General features: G+C 39.3%; 1 protein-coding gene across 1 annotated transcript in view; it reads right to left on the reverse strand.

The window, feature by feature from the left end:
• FAM199X (family with sequence similarity 199, X-linked) overlaps positions 1–12,956 on the reverse strand; it is a 33,958-nt gene extending 21,002 nt beyond the window's left edge. The window contains exons 1-2 of the mRNA XM_054561882.1: positions 12,557–12,956; positions 871–1,090 (exon numbers count right to left, since the gene is read on the reverse strand). Coding sequence (XP_054417857.1) covers positions 871–1,090; positions 12,557–12,753 — 417 coding nt within the window. The 5' untranslated portion in view covers positions 12,754–12,956. The remainder of the gene's footprint in view (positions 1–870; positions 1,091–12,556) is intronic.
• Positions 12,957–21,229: the final 8,273 nt, after the last annotated feature.

Below are 21,229 nucleotides of genomic sequence, written 5' to 3' on the forward strand. Positions count from 1 at the left end.
GGGAGACAAACACACATCGCTGTGTCTCTCCCTCTCCCTCTCCCTCCCCTCCTCTCTCTCTAAAAATAAATAAATAAAATCTTTTTAAAAATTAAATAAAAAATGTTTGAAATAAGAAAATATTTAGATCCTCTTTGAAATACAACTTTAAGTATTTTGATGGCTTTCAAACACATTAAGCATTCACGTATCTGTTGAATATAACATTTGCTGAATATAAGGAAAGCTTCTTTAAATGTTACTGTCTTTTATAATCATAAAATTTATGTTGCAGTAACACAATCTACATTTTCTGACAGATTGCATTCATTGTCAGGCAACATTTCCAAACAATTTGCCACAAAGCCATTTTGTGTGATATATATGTCACAAGAAGAAAAAAACACTATTGAGAGAAAAACATCTCTACATACAAAGAGACTACAGTATGAGAAATTATACTTCTCATAACAGGACTCAAAGTTATGTATTTATGGTAATAGTGGTTTATGACCTTAGACACATTAAATGACCCTGATATAAGGATACTGTGCCTATAAGGACATGAAAGCTATTTATCATAATGTAGAAAGAGTAAATTTGCTTAGATTCATGCACAGAAAGGTACTGATGATACATAATAATCAGAACATTTTACAAGTATTAAATTACTTGAAAAATCTACAAAAGAATATTAGTAGCATCAGACTAACAGGTACATTAGCAGAAATAAAGGCTACATATTCCATCTAATTCTTAATGTCAGAGTATCTGTAGGAATGGATAAACACTAGAGAAATTTGCTTTGAGGTAGAGATGAAAATACCAAAATAGAAATTCATACTTCTACTTAGGGAGTAACGATGGTGATATAAGGAAAACAAAATCTACCTGCCATTCAAACTCGCTGTCTGACCAATCCCAGTATGTGCTAATAGAGGAGGAGACATCACTGCACACACTCCCCTCAGGGAATAAATCAAAAGAAGTGAAGTCTTGATCATCTAACAAGGAATAGCAATCATCTTGATCTCCAACAGAAACTGATGAAAAGAGTTCCTCACTGCATTCTGAGCTGGCAACACTTGTTCCACAAGAAGTTAAGTTCCACCTTAAAAACAGAACACAAAAGAAATCACAACAGGAATTACAGAATTCACCCAATTTGAAGACATTAATAACATTTATGACATTTATGAGGAATGACAAAATATTTTAGGTATGATAATGATATTGTGATTATTTTCAAAAGAGCCCTTGTCTTTTTAAATATTGTATTTATTTATTTTTAGAGAGAGGGGAAGGGAGGGAGATAGAGAGTGAGAGAAACATTGATGTGTGAGAGAGACATCAATCGATCAGTTGCCTATCACACACCTCCAGTTGAGGATCTGGCCCGCAACCAGGCATGTGACCTGACCAGGAATCGAACCAAGAGCCTATTGCGTTGTAGAGTGATGCCCAACCCACTGCACCATGCTGCGAGCCCTTATCTTTTACATCTATATAGTACTGTAAAATATATATGAATGAAATGTATCTGGGATTTGTTTCAAAGTAATAAGGAATGGGTTGGTAAATCAGTATAGGTATTCATAAAGCACATTGCCATATGTGAATAACTGCTGAAGCTGGGCAGTGGGTATATCTGGTTCATTACACTATTCTCCCTACTGTGTATCTGAGAAATTTTGTTATACGGTATTTGAAAACAAAAATGTATTTAAATTAGGGATAACGTAAAACCTTTATCCATAAACAAAACATATACAAGGTCTGTCTAGAAATAGTCCAGCCATTGTTAATATAAGCAAGAACAGTATGTATGACATGATGTAACCTGGCAGCCAAGGAGAGTGGACTGGAATGTGCATGTGTGAACAATGACAATTTCACTGTACTAGTCAGTGGGGGCAGTAGACACAGTCGAGTGAGCATGAGTACTGTATGGCCATCACATTCAAAATGACTTAGCAAGTAGAGTAATGAATCTGCATCAATTTTTGCATTGAGCTTGATCATTCCTCCATGGAAACTATCTGGATGATTCAGAAGGCTGTAGCTATGGGCTACTGGTGATTGGCAACTTCATTATGACAACATGCCTGCTCACACATCACATGTCATGCAGAGTTTTTCTGGTGAAACATCAAATCATCCAGGTGACTCAGCCCCGCTACAGCCTGGAATTGATACTGTGCAACTTCTGGCTTTTCCCAAAACTAAAATCACCTTTGAAAGGGAAGAGATTTCAGGCCATCCATGAGATTCAGGAAAATACAACAGGACAGCTGATGGCAACTGGGAGGACTGCGTGAGGTCCCAAGGTGCCTACTTTGAAGGGGACTGAGGTGTCGTTATCCTGTATACAGTGTTTCTTATATCTTGTATCTTCTTCAATAAATGTCTCTATTTTTCATAGTATATGGCTGGATACCTCTTGGAAAGACCTCACAAGTACTTATAAAGACCATAATATACTTAGTCAAATACTTTTCTGAAAGGCTGCGCCAATTTACACTCTCCAAAGCAGTGTATAAGTGCTTATTTCACCACAACCTTAACGGCACTAAAATTTTCATTTTTTAAAAAACCCACACCTGAGGATTCTAATGATTTTAGAAAGAAGGGGAAAGGGAGGGAAGGAGAAAGAGAGAAGAGAGGGGGGAGGAAGAGAGGAAGGGAGGGAGAGCGAGAGAGAGTGAGTGAAAGAGAGACATCGATGCAGGATCCAGTGCCTCTCGTATGAGCCCCGACTGGGGATCAAACCCACAAACTTTTGGTGTACAGGACGGCGCTCTAACCAATTGAGCCACCTGGCCAAGGATGGAATTTTCATTTTTAAAATTGTTGCCAAAGGATGGGAGAAAAACATTTTTATTTGAATTTTTAATTTTTGATTACTGGCAGGATCAAAATTTAAAATATTTATCAGCTATTTTGCTACAGCATTTTTCTCATGTTAATGTTTTCTTATTGATTTTGTAAAGACTTTTTTATGCACAAAGGATATTAACCTTTCATCTGTAATATTTGTAACAGGATTATAATTTTTTTCTCTTTGGTTTTGAAATCTACAAAGCTGTGGATTTTCACTGTTTTGGCAGTAGCCTAGAGAATTAATCTTTAAGATAATGATTTAGTATATCCAATACTAATACAGTACTGCAATAATGACTTTTCTGAAGAAAAGCCTGTTATTTACCTATAACTCGGTTGTTTCTCATTCATTAAATCCAGTTTTTTTCTTGAATTGTATATTTTATTTATTTAATGCCCTTCATATTTTGTATGACTATCCTTAATTCCAAAGTTCTTAATTTACAAAATTCAGGCAACCCAGCAAATTCTATGGCACATTTTCCATTGAGCTACTGTATTTTAAATCATTGAAACACAGACACATACGCTCTAAACTATTATAGTTTAGTAAATACAAAAGCAGATGTCAATAAACTTTTATAAATAGGCAAATTATAAATTCATCTAAGAATCCAAGGATATACCTTGTAATACTGCCTAGTTTCATCATATGCTTTCTAGGTAGGAAGTATCCTCATTTAAAGAAAAACAATCAACAAACCTAGCAGAATTCACCAAACTGCTCACGTCATGCAGTAAGGCAATGTAAGTTCTGTCCTGGACACAGGTAAACTATAGCTACATTGTGTCCTGGGCAAACTATTTTTTCTTTTGTGTCTTCAAATTGCACGTGACATTTTTTGAACCTTTATTCACGCACCCACTCAACATTTAGTCAGTATCTTCTATGTGCAAGGACTGTGTTATGTCCTAAGAAAGGTGGTTAGAGAAATGTTTTTAATGAGATTTTCTTTTCAGCTTGCAAAATGTTGATAGAAATGTATATTTCCCTCTATGATTAATAATGACTTTTAAAAAACTGTGCCATATTTAAAAATCTTATGGTTAGATCACTGATAAGGGAGTCAGGAATATTTCAGAGTTGGTTTTCTATTGGTTTTGTGTTCTTACTCTAGGGCAAAATGAGTATGTTTTTCAGTTTTCCAGATCCATGTCTTTGTAACAGATATAAAAGGGTTCTGGGTATCAGAAGCCTTTTTCCTTTTAATTTAATCTTTGTTGTATTTTTTCCCATTACCATTTAGTCCCCTTATACCACCCCCCACACCAGTAAACACCACATTGTTGTCCATGTCATTAGTCCTTTTTCCTTTTTGTTCAATCCCTCCACCTGCTAACCTCCCCCACTACTTGCTGCCATCTGCTCTATGAGTCTGTTTCTGTTTTGCTTGTTAGATCTATTTGCTCATCAGATTCCACATGAGTGAAATCATATGGTATTTGTCTTTCTCTGCCTCGCTTATTTCACTTAGCATAATGTTCTCGAGATCCATCCATACTGTGACAATGGGTAAATTTTTCATCTTTTTATCTTTTATTAAAAAAATTAACAATGGTGTGAAACCTAACTCATACTTGAAACAAATCATTCAAAACAGAAAAATAGTATGTTTTACTATTAGAAATATTTTTATTCTATTGTGTTCTAACTTGCAAATATTATTTTTTATTATCAAAGGCATTGTGAATAAAAACAAGGTAGGAAGTACTTTAATTCACTACTTGGAGTGCTGTTAAATTGGCATAATTTTTTTGAAAAGCACTTGGTAATGCATATATATCAAGAGCTTCAAAAATGTTCATTCCATTCAACTCAGTAATCTAGGAATCTATCCCCTTCCTCAAATAGAAATTTGGAAAAAAGATGTATGTACAAACATCTCTAAACAATGGAATAATAGCCAAAAAAGGGAAAATAAATCTGATAAGAGTTTAATCTCCAAAGTATACAAAGAATTAATACAACTCAATGCCAGGAACATAAACAACACAGTTAAGAAATGAACAAAGGACCTGAATAGACACTTCTCCAAAGAGGACATACAGAGGGCCCGTAGACATATGAAAAGCTGCTCAATATCACTAATCACTGGAGAAACACAAATTAAAACCACACTGAGATATCACCTCACACCTGTCAGAATGGCTATCATTAATAAATCAACAAACAACAAGTTGTGGTAAGGATGTAGAGAAAGGGGAACCCTCGTGCAATGTTGGTAGGAATGCAGACTGGTGCAGCCACTATGGAAAACATTATGGAAATAACTCAAAAAGTTAAAAATTGGTCTGCCTTTTGACCCAGCAATCCCACTTCTGGGAACATATCCCAAGAATCCCAAAACACCAATTTGAAAGATGATATGCACCCCTATGCTCATAGCAGTGTTATTTATAATAGCCAAGATCTGAAAACAGCCCAACTGTCCATCAGTACATGAGTAGATAAAAAAAGCTGTGGTACATTTACACAATGGAATACCACACAGCAGTAAAAAATAAAAACTCCTACCTTTTGCTACAGCATGGATGGACCTGGAGACAATTATGCTAAGTGAAATGAGTCTGTGAAAGAAAAATACCACATGATTTCACTTACATGTGGAATCTAATGAACTCCATAAACAAAAAACAAAATAGTAACAGAAGCTTAAGATACATAAAACAGACTGACAGCTGCCTGAACGGGATGAAAGATGGTGAAGGGATTAACCAAAGAGCATTTATACACAACCCGTGGACATGAACAACAATATGGGGATTAGCTTGAGGAGGGGAGAGAGTGGAGCTGGGTGGAGGTGGGGAAAGGGAGGAAAAGAAAAAAATGGAACAGCATAAATAATAAAAATAGACGTTAAAAAAAGTAACAACATCAAAATGTTGTCAGTTACCTTTAGTGAAAGATACCATGAGTGGTCATTACAGTTTTGTATATGCCCACAATTTTCTATGATGAGCTTTCATAATAAAAATTTACATATTCTTTTAGACTGTTCTGTCAGTTTCAGATGTGTAACAAATAATCACTGTATGCATGTGCTCGACACTAAACTATTCAAATTTACAAAACCTTTACATCTTATTCCACTAAGAGAAAGCTACCTAAGACTAACATCCTAGCCATAACCATAAAATTATTCACAAAGGAGACTTTCTCCATACTGTAAAAAAAAAAAAAAAAAAAAGTTGAAAGAATCCCAATGAAATGGGTTTTAACTCAATGACTAGGCTTCCCGACAAAAATTTAATTTAAAAAAAGGTAAAGCCAAGAACATTTATCCACAAGGTTTTTCACTTAAGAATAGACAAAGGACTTTCAGTGGTATTTTGGTAAAATTAAAAAAATGTATTTGAAAAAATAAATTAAAATAAAATTTAAAAAAATTAAAAAATAATAAGTTGAAAAAGAAAAAGAAAAAAGCATGTGCTACTATTTCAGCAAAAAATAAATAAATAAATAAATAAATAAAAATAAAAAGTACCTAGGAATAAATTTGACCTAGGAGGTAAAAGAACTGTACTTGGAAAACTATAGAACATTGAAGAAAGAAACTGAGGAAGATATTATCAAGTGGAAGCATATACCATGTTCTTGGATTGGGAGAATTAATATCATTAAAATGTCCACACTACCCAAAGCAATCTATAGATTCAATGCAATTCCTATTAAAATACCAATGGCATATATCACAGAACTGGAACAAATACTCCAAAAATTTATATGGAACCAACAAAGACACAGAATAGCCTCAGCAATCCTGAGAATAAACAAAGTTGGAGGTATCACATTACCTGATATCAAACTATACTACAAGGCCATTGTAAACAAAACAGCCTGGTGCTGCCCTGACTGGTGTGGCTCAGTGGGTTGGGCGTCATCCCTCAATCCCAAGGGTTTGATGTCTGGTAAAGGCACAAGCCTCAGTTGCGGGATAGGCCCCCAATTGGAGGCTGTGAGAGGCAACCAATTGATGTTTTTCTTGCACATCGATGTTCTCTTCCTCTTTTTATCCCCCTTCCCCTCTCTCTAAAAAAGAAATAAATAAAATCTTTAAAAAAACAACAACAACAACAAAGGAAAGCCCTGGCTGGTGTGGCTCAGTGGATTGAGCGCTGGCTTGTGAACCAAAAGGTCACCAGTTTGATTCTCAGTCAGGACACATGCCCGCATTGCAGGCCAGGTCCCCAGTTGGGAGTGTGTGAGAGGCAACTGATCCATGTTTCTCTCACATACCAATGTTTCTCTCCCTCTCTTTCTCCCTCCCATCCCCTTTCTCTAAAATTATATAAAACCTTAGGGAAAAAAAAAAGAAAAAAAAAGCCTGTTATTGGCGTAAAAACAGGAAGATAGATCAATGGAATAGAACAAAGAGCCCAGAAATAAACCCACACCTTTATGGTAAATTAGTATTTGACAAAGTAGGCAAGAGCATGTAATAAAGACAGTCTCTTCAGTAAATGGTGTTGGGAGAAATGGACAACTACAAGCAAGAAAAATGAAACTAGATCACCAGCTTACACCATACACCAGAATAAACTCGAGATGGAGAAAAGACTTAAACAAAAGTCATGAAACCATAAAACTCCTAGAAGAATACACAGGCTGTAAAATCTCAGGCATCTCTTGCAGCAATATTTTTGCCACTGTATCTACTTGGGCACAGGAAACAAAGGAAAAGAATAAACAAGTGGGACTCTATCAAACTAAGTTTCTGCACAGCAAAAGAAGCCAGCAACAAAGTGGAACGGTAACACATTGTATGGGAGAACATACTTGCCAATGATACACCAGATAAGGGGTTAATATCCAAGGGGTTCTTAATATATAAAGAATTTCTACAACTCAATACTAGGAAGATAAACAATCCAATTAAAAAAATGGGCAAAGGTCAACAGACATATGAAAAAATGTTAAACATCACTAATAATCAGATAAATGCAAATTAAGATCACAACAAGGTATCACCTCACACCTGCCAGAATGGCTACCATCAGTAAATCAACAAACTACAAGTGTTGATGAGGGTGTGGAGAAAAGGGAACGCTAGTGCGTTGTTCGTGGGAATGCAGGCTGGTGCAGCCACTGTGGAAGACAATGCACAGTTTCCTCAAAGAAATTAAAAGTGGAACTGCCTTTTGACCCAGCGATCCTACTTCTGGGAATATATCCTAAGAATCCAAAACACCAATTCGAAAGGCTATATGCATGCCTATATTCATTGCAGTGTTATTTAAAATCGCCAAGATATAGACGCAGCCAAGTGCCCACTTGTAGATGAGTAGATAAAAAAAGCTGTGGTACATTTACACAATGGAGTATGACATGGCTGTAGAAAAGATGGAACTCATACATTTTGTGACAGTACAGATGGACCTGGAGATAATTATGTTAAGTGTAATACACCAGTCGGTGAAAGACAAATACCATATGACCTCACTTATATGTGGAATCTGATGAACAAAATGGAAACAGAAGCATAGATACATGGAACAGCCTGACAGCTGTCAAAGGAGAGCAGGGAAGGGGAACTAGATGAAAGAAGGTGAAGGGATTACACAAAGAACATATGTGTGTACCCCAGAGACACAGACAACAGTGCAGTGATGGCCAGAGGGAAGAGGATGAGGGGAATGGGTGGCGGTGGGCAAAGGGGTGAGGGATGACGACATCTGTAGCAGTGTCAACAATAAAAATAAAGTTAAAAAAAAAGCAAAGCATGTACACCATATACATTCTTCCGCAGCCCTTTCTCTCTCAGGTAGACCTAATCGTTGCCTCTCAAGATGAGAATTCAGCCAAGGAGCCCTGTGGAATAAAGTCCTACTGTAAGGCTGATGAAAGCCATTCCAAATCTATACCATTCATTCTCAAGGAACATTCCCCTAATATCATGAGTATTCATCACTGACTCCCTGCCAAACTCCCCATAAAACCCTGAATTTGGCTACTTCTCTGGAGCCCCAAGGTCCCAGGTTGGAGCAGATGACACAAGCCCCCAAACTCTATCTACTCAGTCAAATTCCCAGCTCTCCTCCCAGTGACCTCAATTGTCTTGGAATCGTTACACATCCCTCGTATCCCCTCTACAGTCATGAAAATAAAAACATTCTAGGTCATTTTTAAGGCATTTTCTTGCATTTGGGCTTCTAAGTTCCTCCCATCCATCTCTTGTCATAGCACCCTCTCTTGTATTTTCAATTTCTCCCTTTCCTATGGGCTGCTTCTAAGGAGCTAAAATCTCTATTCCTGGAAAAGAAAAACTAAACAAGGCAGAAAACAAAGAAATCTTTACTTTTTCAAATATTACTACACTTCCTCTCCTTCCTTTCACTGAAAAATTTATTGAAAATTTCATCTACTGTCTCAACTTTTGTAACCCAGGTTCCACTCATGTCACACTACTGGAATTTCTGTTCTGATTACTCCCAAATCTACATTTCTAGCCTGGATAGTTCTCCAAAGCCTGATCTCCATTCTTAATTTGTCTCAACAAGTCCCCAAACCAAATTCTTCCTGCCTCTGTAACCTGTCTCACTTCATGGAACTTCAAGTTCTCCCACCTGCAACTCACAGCTCTTCTGTACCTCTATTTCTATAATGAGATAGGGAAACTGTAAGTGACATAAAAAACACACAGTAATCTTGGGTTTTCTGGTTAGTGGTGATTGAAAACAGGGCTCTAACATCACTTAAATGAGTAACTGCTTTATAAAACAGTTCATTTCATATCCTGACAACAGGATGTACAAAAGTGAGGCACTATCCTCCCACACACTTTTCACAATTGTTCTGTGTCAAAGTACTGCTGACCTCCTGAAAGATTAAGAAAATAACACATAAAGTAGTTCATATTAACCCCCTTTATCTCACAATTTAATTACAGGACCTACCAATAGCATTATAATTATTTTCAATTAGCTAAATGACATCCTTTTTTTTTTTATGATGGTGGAGGTTGCAGTGAACAACTGCTAAGAGAAAACCCACAATTGCAACAGAAAAACCCAGTCCCCAAAACGAAAAAAAAAGTCTTTGTCACTAGATTCCACATTGACATTCCAATTTTAAAAATATTTCAGTTTTTTGCTTATTGAAATTCATTTCATTCTCCTAAAATTCCAGACAAAGTTTACTTGGTCATAAAATTCTAAGAGATAGTACTGGGAAAGTGAATTCTTACAAAACTGGCTGTGTTCATGTAAATTACTTTCCACTGAACCTAAATCAGAGGAGATTATAACCTGAACACTACATTCAACCTTAGGGATTATAAGTAATAGTGTCTGTCTATTATGGTTAATGAAGGTTGCAAATACAGCCCAGAGTCCACTAAATGAACAGGTACAGAACTGTCATCATCCTAAGGCCCTTGTCAACAGTATTACTTAAACAATCTCCACAGTTTTCTTATCAAGCAATAAGGAAGAAGCAAAATAAAGGTAAATCAAGTGTCCATCCACTGACAAGCTTTCTACTTTCAATGAAATTTGTTTTATAATTACTAAACCCAAAGCAGAATATCAGTAGTCAACTATACAGATATGATTAGATTCTTGCTCAAATTGGTGAATGATGTGATGTGGAGGGAAAAAAGAAGTGACACGTAAAATTCCAAAATAAAAGAACTCCTGAATCCTTGTCCATATACATGATTTAGCTGTTTGCTTCTCCCTGACAAGAAATAACTGGAGCATATGATCCTCTCAAATATCATCATGGGTAGGGCTAAGAAGGCAGAAAGAACATTCCAGAAGGAAAAAAGATTTGAAGAGCAAGGTAGCCCAGGGCAGAAACATCATCTGCTGTAAATACTTCTAATTCTGCTTCCCCTAACCTCTGCTGAAAGAGATACAGAGCAAGATACCTTAGATCTCTTAGTCATTCCAAGCCTTGCAAAAAGTAGAGCGGGTGAGGAAGATTTTTAAAAAGCAAGCAGTAACTAGGAAAATAATGCTTGATCTGGAAACATTGAGGCTGAACAGGAACTTCCCCCCTCTATCTTCAGGGCCCATTCTGCAAAACAATCTTGATTTTACCACGATCTCTGAGAAAAGTGGTAGGAAAACACAAACAAAACTGAGGGAGGAGAAAGCTGTAAGAAATGTATTATTATCCTTGCTTCACTCCTCATCATCCCAACCCATTTTGGCCGTGCTTACCTTCAGCCTCTGTCCCCATACTCCTGTGCCCCCATCATCAGAGCAAGCTAATTATGAAATCATTTTACTTTCCTGAGTATTTAACTTGATCCAATGCTGCAAAATGTAAATGTGAAATATATGCAAAAGTATTCATTTATGCTATTTTCCAATGCAAAAAATCCTAAGGACAACTGATTTCATGAGTATGTGACATTCATGTTATACTTACCTCAGGGAATAAACAGACTTCTGTCAGTCTAAGAAACTATAACAATCATCTGAGCATTAGCTCTGCTCGCAAGTTTCAGCATTGGCTCCAAAGGAGTAATCCCGGGTTTTGCCTAACTCAGTTTTATGACCTTGAACTCAGTCTTTTCTCTCTGGGCTTCAGTGCACTACCACTTTCTTTTCAAATGTGTTATACTGATGTTCTGGATGATTGCTTAACTTCCAGACTATATAACTGTCTTTTAGGTAAGAATCATATTCTATACACTCTTTTTATCTGGTAGAAGCTCAGTGAATCTGTAGACTGATTTAAGAGATGACAGGAAACATACAAAAGACATTAAAATGTGGAAGGATTTGTTTATGTTCATATTATAAACTGGATCCGAAATCAGAACTAAACTCCTTAATTCATCTGCAGTATTTTTCATAGCTGAACTCCTCCCCTTCTTCACACACCTTCCCAGGCCTTTGCATAGGTGTCTTGAACATCCACCTGTATTAAAGGTTGTGGCGATCTGTAAAACATCTTCAAATCCCCCACATTCGGTATAACACTTAAATGCTTGCATAAAGGAATTCTCCAGAATACTCCCTTCTAATAAAACCAGTTAGGGGATGCACCCTCTGAATAAATTTGTATTAAGCAAGCCTATCCTAAGCCTCGCTCTATCCTTCCACCAGGGGAACAAATCAAGGGATGTGCTACATGAAAGAATAAGAATCTTCCAGATTTAAGCTTATACATTTTGGGAGGGGCTAACGCATGAAGGCAAGAGTCATAAATGAAAGAGAGAAAAAAAAAGAGAGAATTGTCCGGTTTCCTAGAGCTTCACTAAAAAATAGGGGAGGGTGGAAACAGTTGTAAAACAGGTTAGAAGTCGGGAGAAATTAAGATCATAGCTTTAAAAGTGCTCTTTCAAGAGATCCACGGACTGATTTTGAGCCATCAGATATGGAATTAAACTTTTTCGGGTGGAAGGAAACAGAGGAAGAGTTAAAAATCAAAGGTGGGGGTTTGGAATTCGCAGGGGACGGACGTGGGTGGGGCGGGGAGAAGGAAGGGAGGAGTCGCTGTGGTCAGAAGATGAATGGGGGAAGAGAGTCAAATGCCGGCCGAAAGGAAGAAAGGGCAGAGGTGAAAAGAGGGAGGGTGAAGGGGAAGGAGCCCAGGGAGGAGCGGTAGTAGAAGAGAAAGATGGGGGAGGGGGGGAATGGAAGTACAGACCCACGGCGAAGCGCCAAGATAGAGGGCGACCCAGAGGTCCCAGACTTGAGAGAGGGGTGTGGGCAACCCGCCCCTACCCCTAGCGGCGGTACTTACCTGTTGGTGTGGAAGCGGTGGAGCGGGTCGGTGCGATGGCAAGAGGACAGCTGGCAGCCGAAGTCGCTGATGTCCAGGCAGCCCGGCTCCTCGCTCGGGCAGGTGCCCACCCCACGAGGGGGTCCCAGAAGCGGGAAGGGTTCCTCGGGGGTCAGAAACTTCTCGTACGAAGTGGTGGCCGACGCCTCGTCCGACATGGCTGGAGAAGGCCTGGCTCAGGCTACCTCTCTGGGCCCGGGCTGCTCCCGCGTCAGCCCCTGCCCCCACTCTAACCTGTCCGCTGTCGCCGCCGCGCCTGGGTGTGCCAGCCACAGTTCACCAGCAAGCTGAGCGTCGCTGCCTGCCGCTGTTCCTAGGAGTGCGGCGCTGCGCGAAGAGGCTGCTTCAGTCCACTGCAACCCGCTGCCCCCCAAGTCCCGTCCCCAGTGCCCTCCGCAGCCGCCTCTGCCACCACCACTGCTGCTACTCAGCCCAGCCTCGTCAGCGCAGCGCAGCGCCGGCGCAGCGCCGCCGCCGCCGCCGCCGCCGCCGCCGCGCCGCCACCGCCCCGCCCCGCCCCGCCCCGCCCCGCCCACTGCGCTCGCCGCCTGCGACTGCTGCAGTCCGCCAGGCATCCGCCGGGGTGGGGTTGGGTGGGGGTCGCGGGGGCCGGCGGGAAGCCGCTCCCCGCGCCCCCTGCTGGAGTGGAGGAGGAACTGAGCCGACGTCTGCCGCAGCCACAGCTGCACCGCCCACCCCGCCCTCCAAGTGGCAGGTTAAGGATTCCAGGCGCTAAACGGCCCGGCACTTCAGGTCTACCCGCTCCTCCGCCTTCTCACCCACGGCTGATTACTGAACAGCAAGCCTCAGGCCTTCGAAAAGGGGTTTGGCTAAGGTAACACTGTGGTTGCGTGAAAAAGAATCCAGATGCCCTGGTTCCCAGCACACTCGATCACCCTGTCCCAATTCAACAAGTATTTATTGAGCTCCTGCTGATCTGGGCCCAGCAATATGCAGTGAACTTTAGGGAAAGCAAGTTAAGTAGAGAAAAACAGTCCCTACCTCATCTCTGGTCTCCAAACCCAGAGAATTATAGGCAGCGGCCACCAGGCTACTCAAAGCTGATGGACATGTAGAGCTCTTTTGTGTTCTGTGCTGTGGCTTGCGTTTTGCATTCTGCTTGGAATGTCCTGTGGTTTCTCCCTTGCTAATCCTTAAAGCCCTAGCTCAAACGTTACCTTATCTGTTAAGCCTTCCCTGACTCTCAAAGAAGACAGGCATTCCTGCCAATGCTCCCATTGAAAGGGTGCTTACTTTGTTCAATCTGAATCAATGTACTAGGTATCACACACTATTCTTTCTTCCTCTCTTTTATCTGTATTCCCGACAAGTGGTTCCAGATCTTAGGTGCATACATTTTTAAAAGTATTCGGAGGAAAACATAAGATTGCCAATTTCTTATTTTGCCAACTGAACGCAAAATTATAAAACTACTATTTTGTAAAAGGAAGCGTGTTTCATATAAAATTATGTGAATCCTGAGGACTAAGAGGATCTCCTGGTGGCTAACTGGGCTCAAACAAAAAAAGCAGAGCCTCGCAGCCATTTCTGCACAGGGACCTCTCACTGCAAAATGCACTTCAGAGAGAAGCCTCTTCGTTAGACTGACTACCTGTGAGCCCCTAAATTCCCTGTCTGCGCTGTTTCTGCTATTTGAGAAAGCCCATATAAAAAAGTTCCTGGAGTCCTAATTCAACCAATAGCACTGATGCTTACCCCATCCAATCGGAGCTGTGTAGCTCTGACCAATCAGGGATGAGGGGCGGGGACTTCTAGTAAGTCAGATCCACTCCTGCTTCCAGGACGGTCTTCTCATTGAAGATTGCCATTGGCAGGCTGGAGCTGAAACAAGCAGAGCAGACCGGTGCAGGCTGTCCTACGTAGGAGCGGAGCCGGCCATTATGGCTCTGCCTAGTGAAAAGGGGCCCGGGCTCCAGGCCTTGCTGTTTTCGCAGCAGCTGCCTATAGCACTATCAGAGCTATTCACAGCAGTGATGTTTCACACCCATGCTTATTACCGTTAAGCTATTTGCAGTCAATCAAAACTGGGATTCCTGTTGGCATTTGAATTGTCGCCAAGAACCATGACTGAGAACAAAGGCATAATCTCTCAATAAAACACTAAATATTGGGTTGGCCAAACAGTTCCTGTGGGTTTTTTCCATATGATGTCTCTTGTACAGCTTAGTTGTCTTTAACTTCTTTCGAAACAATCTTGTTACATTGTATCGTGACAGCTGTCATATCAGCTTTCATTAAAAAATCTTAAAGTTGAATTTTTGTGTAGTTATTTTAATATTGAAGATGGAAGACAACCCGGAACATTTTTGCCATATTATGCTTTATTATTTCAAGAAAGGTTAAAATGCAACTGAAGCAGAAAAATATTTGTGCGGTGCATGGAGAAGGTTCTGTGACTGATAGAATGTATGGAAAGTGGTTTGCGAGGTTTCATGCTAGAGATTTTTCGCTGGTGAGGTAGACCTGTTGAAGTTGATAGTGATCAAACTGAGACATTAGTTGACAACAATCAACATTACACCACATGGAAGATAGCTGATATATTAAAAATGTCCAAATCAATAAAGCTGAAAATGAAAATGAAAAATGTGCCTTTAATTTTACTGAAAAAAGTAATGGACTTTTTGGTCAATCCAATATATTGAATCTCAGAAAGGCCTAGCACCTCTTCTGATTGGACAGGTCCTCCTATGCAACTCATCAATACTAACATTGAATGAACATAATAATTTCTAGTACCTCTTTTTATAAGGTAAAAGAAAATGTCTGGTTATACAAGGGCCATCTAGAAAATCTCAAAAATAATGTTATGTGCTAAAGATATCCTGAAAATTATTTAGCTTAATTTTACATTTAGGATTCAATCTTAGGAAGGGCAAATAATCAAAAGATGTCAGGATATTTGACATTTAAAATAGGACAGTTGGTGATCCAAAACAATACAAGGTTGGACCCCCCCCAAAAAAAAACCCAGAATTATCTTCTGGAGGGCAGGCCCCTTGTTGTACAGTCTTACCTCACTACATGAGTGTTCTAAGAACCCATCTGTATCAGTATACCAGTGGTGCTGTGAGAGGTTGCACTGAGCTTCAGTGAATTTTTTTGAAGACTCTTTTCAACACCTTTGCCCATTTCATGAAGGGTGATTTACGAGCACACCTGCCCATACTGCTCTGAGGGTTCAGCAGTTTTTGACCAAAAACAGCATGACCCGCAGGCCCACCCTCCCTATTCACCCCATCTCCCACTGAGTGACTTCTTTTTTGTTTCCCCAAATGAAAAAATCCTCAAAGGGAAATGCTTTGCCGATGTGGAAGAGGTGAAACAAAAGTGGCAGAAGCACTAAAAGGCATGAAAATTGCTGGGTTCAAAAACTGCTTTGAGCAATGGAAAAAATATCTCAATAGGTGTATTGCATCAGATGGAGAGTACTTTGAAGGTGACTGAGGTTTAAACATGTAAGAATAAATACACAATTTTTTATAAATAAATCCCAGTTTATTGGGGTTTCCCCATCATATCTGACTATTCATGGAGAGTAGCAAAACTTTTAAAAATAAAAATATAAGGTAGCATGAGGATCAAGAACCATAGTTCTTTCATAAGTGATAAAGCTTTGTTTTCTTACATAATTAAGGATTATAATAGTTAACATGAAGCACAGAAAATTATTATGGTAATACATGGAATATTTTTTACCTAGGCAGATTACACAAACTAACCCTGAATATTGCAGGTGAAGAAAATAAACAGTAAATCATTGAGTGTCTTGTACTGTTCTGGGCCCCAGAAATACGAAATGAATGTGACATACACTAAACCTTCCAGGAATTAACCTAGGTAAAAAAACAGATATGACAAAACGGGGTAGGGTGCAGAAATTGCTAATTGACTATCACATACCTTTTCTTCCATTTCTTTCTAAGTAATAAAATCTGATTTTGGGGGGGAGTAGCTATGTGCCCAGATGAAAAAACGTAATTTCCCAGCCTTCCTTTCACACAAGGGTGTACATGTGACTAAGGACAATGATATGTGTGTGCATATGTACCTGCACTCTCTGCACATGCATGCACCAGTGTCAGGGAGTAGGAGTAATGGTGTCTATGAGGCTGCTAAACTCAGGGGCCCTTTTAGTTACCTTCTTACTAATTCTCGCCCAGATATGGTTGTGATGGCTGGAACTACAGCAATCATAATGCTACATGGAGAAAAACTTGAGCTAGGAAGCCAGAGCTTGACCTTGGAAAATGGCAGAAAGATAAAACAAGCAACCATAACCATATTGAATTGCCTACCTTTGAATTTATTTTATGTGATGGAAAAATAATGGATTCTTAATGAGCCAAACACAATTACTAATCAATGCAGCACTTAATTGTAATACAGTGAGATAAAAGGTCTAAAAGAGGTATGTATTAAGATCTATGAGTGCACATTTAAGGAAAGGATGAGTTCTGCTAGGGAGAAATGAGATTGGGGGATTCACAAAAGGAGTGACATTTGACCTGGGCTTTTAGAATATGAGTAGCTGTCTACTGGGCTGGGAAAGATGTATATTTTAGATGAAACACTGTGGTACTGAAATTCCATTTAATTTCTGTGGTAAAACTGGTGCAATTTAAAAGATAGATGATGGATTTAGAAAACATTTTTGATTAGCGATGAATGATGTGACATTAATCATAAGCAATTTTGAAAACCCTTAAAGGTTGATGGCCAAAAAATGTTGAGAAATATAAACAAGGGGATTATTACAATAAAATTTACATATTTCCCCTTATATAATTTTCTCCTTTTTTCTGAAAAGAAAATAACATATATTGTTTCCCTGTGTAATTCTATCCATCCCAATGTTTAAGTACTTTAAAATTTTAAATGACTGGGTAATTCACCCTTCTTCAATTACTCTTGCCAAACTTTTACTTAACCATTGTTATAGATAAGTTAAGAAAGTCATATCCTCTTCAGTATACATACAAGGTCTGTCCGGAAAAAGTCCAGGCATTGTTAATATAATGAGAATAGTTTGCATGACATCAACATAACCTGGCAGCCAAGGAGAGTGGACTGGGATATGCATGTGTGAACACTGATGACTTCTTTGTAGTAGTCAGTGGGGGTGGTAGACGCTGTTGAATGAGCATGTGTACTGTGTGGCCTTTGCATTCAAAATGACTGTGCGAGTAGAGCAATGAATCTGCATCAAATTTTGTGTTAAGCTTGAACATTCCTTCACAGAAAGTATTTGATGATTCAGAAGGTTTTCAGAAACAATGACATGAGTGCAGCACAAATAAAATTATGGCACAAATACTTCAAAGATGGTTGAGAATCTGTTGAAAGTGATCCACATTCTGGAAGGCCTGCAACAAGCAGAACACCAGAGAATGTTGAACGTGTATGGGCTGCAATCAACAAAGATCAGCGACTAACAGTGTGAGAACTAGGAGCTAATCTGTGGATTCCAAATACTACTGTATCTGAGATTTTGACAAAGGATCTTAGCCTGAACCGTGTTGTGGGAAAATTCGTTCTGTGGCTGCTGCTACCAGAGCAGAAGGAACAACACGCTGCAATAGCTGATAATTTGATTCAAACCACTACCAATGAACCAGATTTTATCAAGAAGTTCATAACCGGAGATGAATCATGTGTCTACAGTTATGATCCAGAATCAAAGGCCCAGTAATTCCAATAGAAGTTGCCCAGTTCTCCATGACCGAAGAAGGTGCGGCAAACTCACAGTAAGATCAAGTCCATGTTAACTGTGGGTTTTTTTGGCCATTTTATTTTATTTTTTAATTAATTAATTTATTTTTTCAAATACATTGGTCTCTGCCTTCCCCCCACCCCTTTCCCTCACCCCACCCACCTCTCCCTCCCTCAATCTTTCCCCACCTTGGCTTTGTCGATGAGTCCTTCCTATATGTTCCTTGACTTGCCACTTCCCTTCCATTTCCCCAGACAACCCCTCCCTCCTTCCCTCTTGTCTCTGTTGCTTTGTTTGTTTTTTTCAGTGCTGCTGGTCTTCTTTTCCTTGCATCTTTGTTTTGTTGGTTAGGTTCCCCTTATAGGTGAGATCATACGGTGTTTGTCTTTCGCCCCCTTGCTTACTTCGCTTACCATAATGCTCTCTAGTTTCATGCATGCTGTTGCCATGGGTACTAGTTCTTTTTTTCTTTCTACTGCGTGGTATTCCATTGTGTAAATGTACCATAGTTTTTTGATCCAATCATCTACTGATGGACATTCAGGATGCTTCTAGCCCTTGGCTATTGTAAATTGTGCGGCTATGAACATTGGGGTGCATAGGTTCTTTTGAATGGGCATTTTGAGATTCTTAGGGTATAATTCCAGCAGGGGAATCACTGGATCAAAAGGCAATTCCATTTTCAGCTTTTGGAGGAAATTTCACACTGCTTCCCACAATGGCTGACCAGTCTGCATTCCCACCAACAGTGTACTAGTGTTCCCTTTTCTCCACAGCCTTGCCAGGGCCTGCTGTTTGTTGATCTGTTTATGATGGCCATTCTGACAGGTGTGAGGTGGTATCTCATTGTGGTTTTGATCTGCAATTCTCTGATGGCGAGTGACACCGAGCATCCTTTCAAACATCCTTTCAAGTGAGTTCTTTATATTTTTTGTAGATAAAGCCTGTATCTGATGTATCATTAACAAATATATTTTCCCATAGGGTTGGATCCCTTTTCATTTTGCTGATGTTTTCATTCACCGTGTAGAAGCTTCTGATTTTGATGAGGTCCCACTTGTTTATTCTTTCCTTTATGTCCCTTGCTTTAGGAGACATATCAGTGAAAAAATTGCTGTGTGGGATATCTGAGAGTTTCTGCCCGTGTTCTCCTCTAGGACTTTGATGGTGTTGCGACTTATATGCAAGTTTTTTATCCATCTTGAGTTTATTTTTGTGTATGGTGTCAGCTGATGATCCAATTTCAATTTTTTGCATGTAGCCATCCAGCTCTCACAACAGCATTTGTTGAAGAGGCTATTATTGCTCCATTTTGTGCTTCTGCCCCCTTTGTCAAATATTAGTTGCCCATATAGACCTGGGCTTATTTCTGGGCTTTCTATTCTGTTCCACTGGTCTATGGATCTGTTCTTGTGCCAGTACCAGATAGTCTTGAGTATAGTGGCTTTGTAGTATAGTTTGATGTCCGGTATTGTGACCCCTCCTAGTTTGTTTTTCTTTCTCAAATTGCAGCGACTATTCGGGGGTGTTTATGGTTTCATATAAATTTTTGAAATGTCTGTTCTATTTCTGAGAAATACGTCATTGGTATCTTAATAGGGATTGCATTGAATCTATACATTGCTTTGGGTAGTATGGACATTGTGATGATATTAATTCTTCCAATCCATGAGCACAGGATATGCTTCCACTTATTTCTGTCTTCCTTAATTTATTTCTTCAATGTTGTATAGCTTTCTGCGTACAGGTCTTCTACCTCCTTGGTTAAATTTATTCCTAGGGTACTTTATTTTTCCTGTTGCTATATTGAATGGTATTTTTTTTCTGATTTCTTCTTCTTCTATTTCATTGTTGGTGTACAAAAATGCCTTTGATTTCTGAATATTGATTTTCTATCCCACTGTTTTGCCAAATTCACTTATTAGGTTGAGTAGTTTTTTGGTGGCGTCTACAGGGTTTTCTATGTACACTATCATGTCATCTGCAAACAATGATAGTTTTACATCCTCCTTTCCTATTTGGATGCCTTTTATTTCTTCTTATTGTCTGACCGCTGTGGCTATGACTTCCATTACTATGTTGAATAGAAGTGGTGAAAGTGGGCATCCCTGTCGTGTTCATGATCTTCATGGGAAAGCTTTTAGTTTTAGCCTGTTGAGTATAATGTTGGCTGTAGGTTCTTCATATATGGCCTTTAATACGTTGAGGAATGCCCCATTTATTCCCATTTTGCTGAGTGTTTTGAACATAAATGGGTGCTATACCTTATCGAATGCTTTTTCTGCATCTACCGAGATGATCATGTGGTTTATGTCATTCCTTTTCTTTATGTGATGTATTATGTTTATTGATTTGCATATATTGTACCATCCCTGCATCCCTGGGATGAATCCCACTTGATCATGGTGGATAGTCTTTTTAATGTATTGCTGGAGGTGGTTTGCCAATATTTGGTTGAGGATTTTAGCGTCTGTGTTCATCAGCAATATTGGCCTGTAGTTTTCTTTCTTTGTAGGGTCTTTATCTGGTTCTGGGGTTAGAGTGATACTGGCCTCATGAAAAGAGCCTGGGAGTCTTCCTTCATATTGGATATTTTGGAATAGTCTGATAAGGACAGGGGTTAGCTCTTCATTAAATGTTTTGTAAAATTCTCCTGTGAAACCGTCCATCCCTGGGCTTTTGTGTGCCGGGAGTTTCTTGATGACTGCTTCACTTTCTCCAGCTCTTATCAGTCTGTTCAAGCTTTCTGTTTCTTCCTCCTTCAGTGTTGGAAGATTATACTTTTCTAGAAATGTTTCCATTTCATCAAGGTTTTCAAATTTCTTGGCATATAATTGTTCATAGTAGTTTCTTACACTCCTTTGTATTTCTGTGGTATCAGTTGTTATTTCTCCTCTTTC

The sequence above is a fragment of the Pteronotus mesoamericanus genome, unplaced genomic scaffold (assembly GCF_021234165.1).
Source record: "Pteronotus mesoamericanus isolate MK-2021 breed Mesoamerican mustached bat unplaced genomic scaffold, CSHL_Meso_final scaffold_550, whole genome shotgun sequence".
NCBI lineage: Eukaryota > Metazoa > Chordata > Mammalia > Chiroptera > Mormoopidae > Pteronotus > Pteronotus mesoamericanus.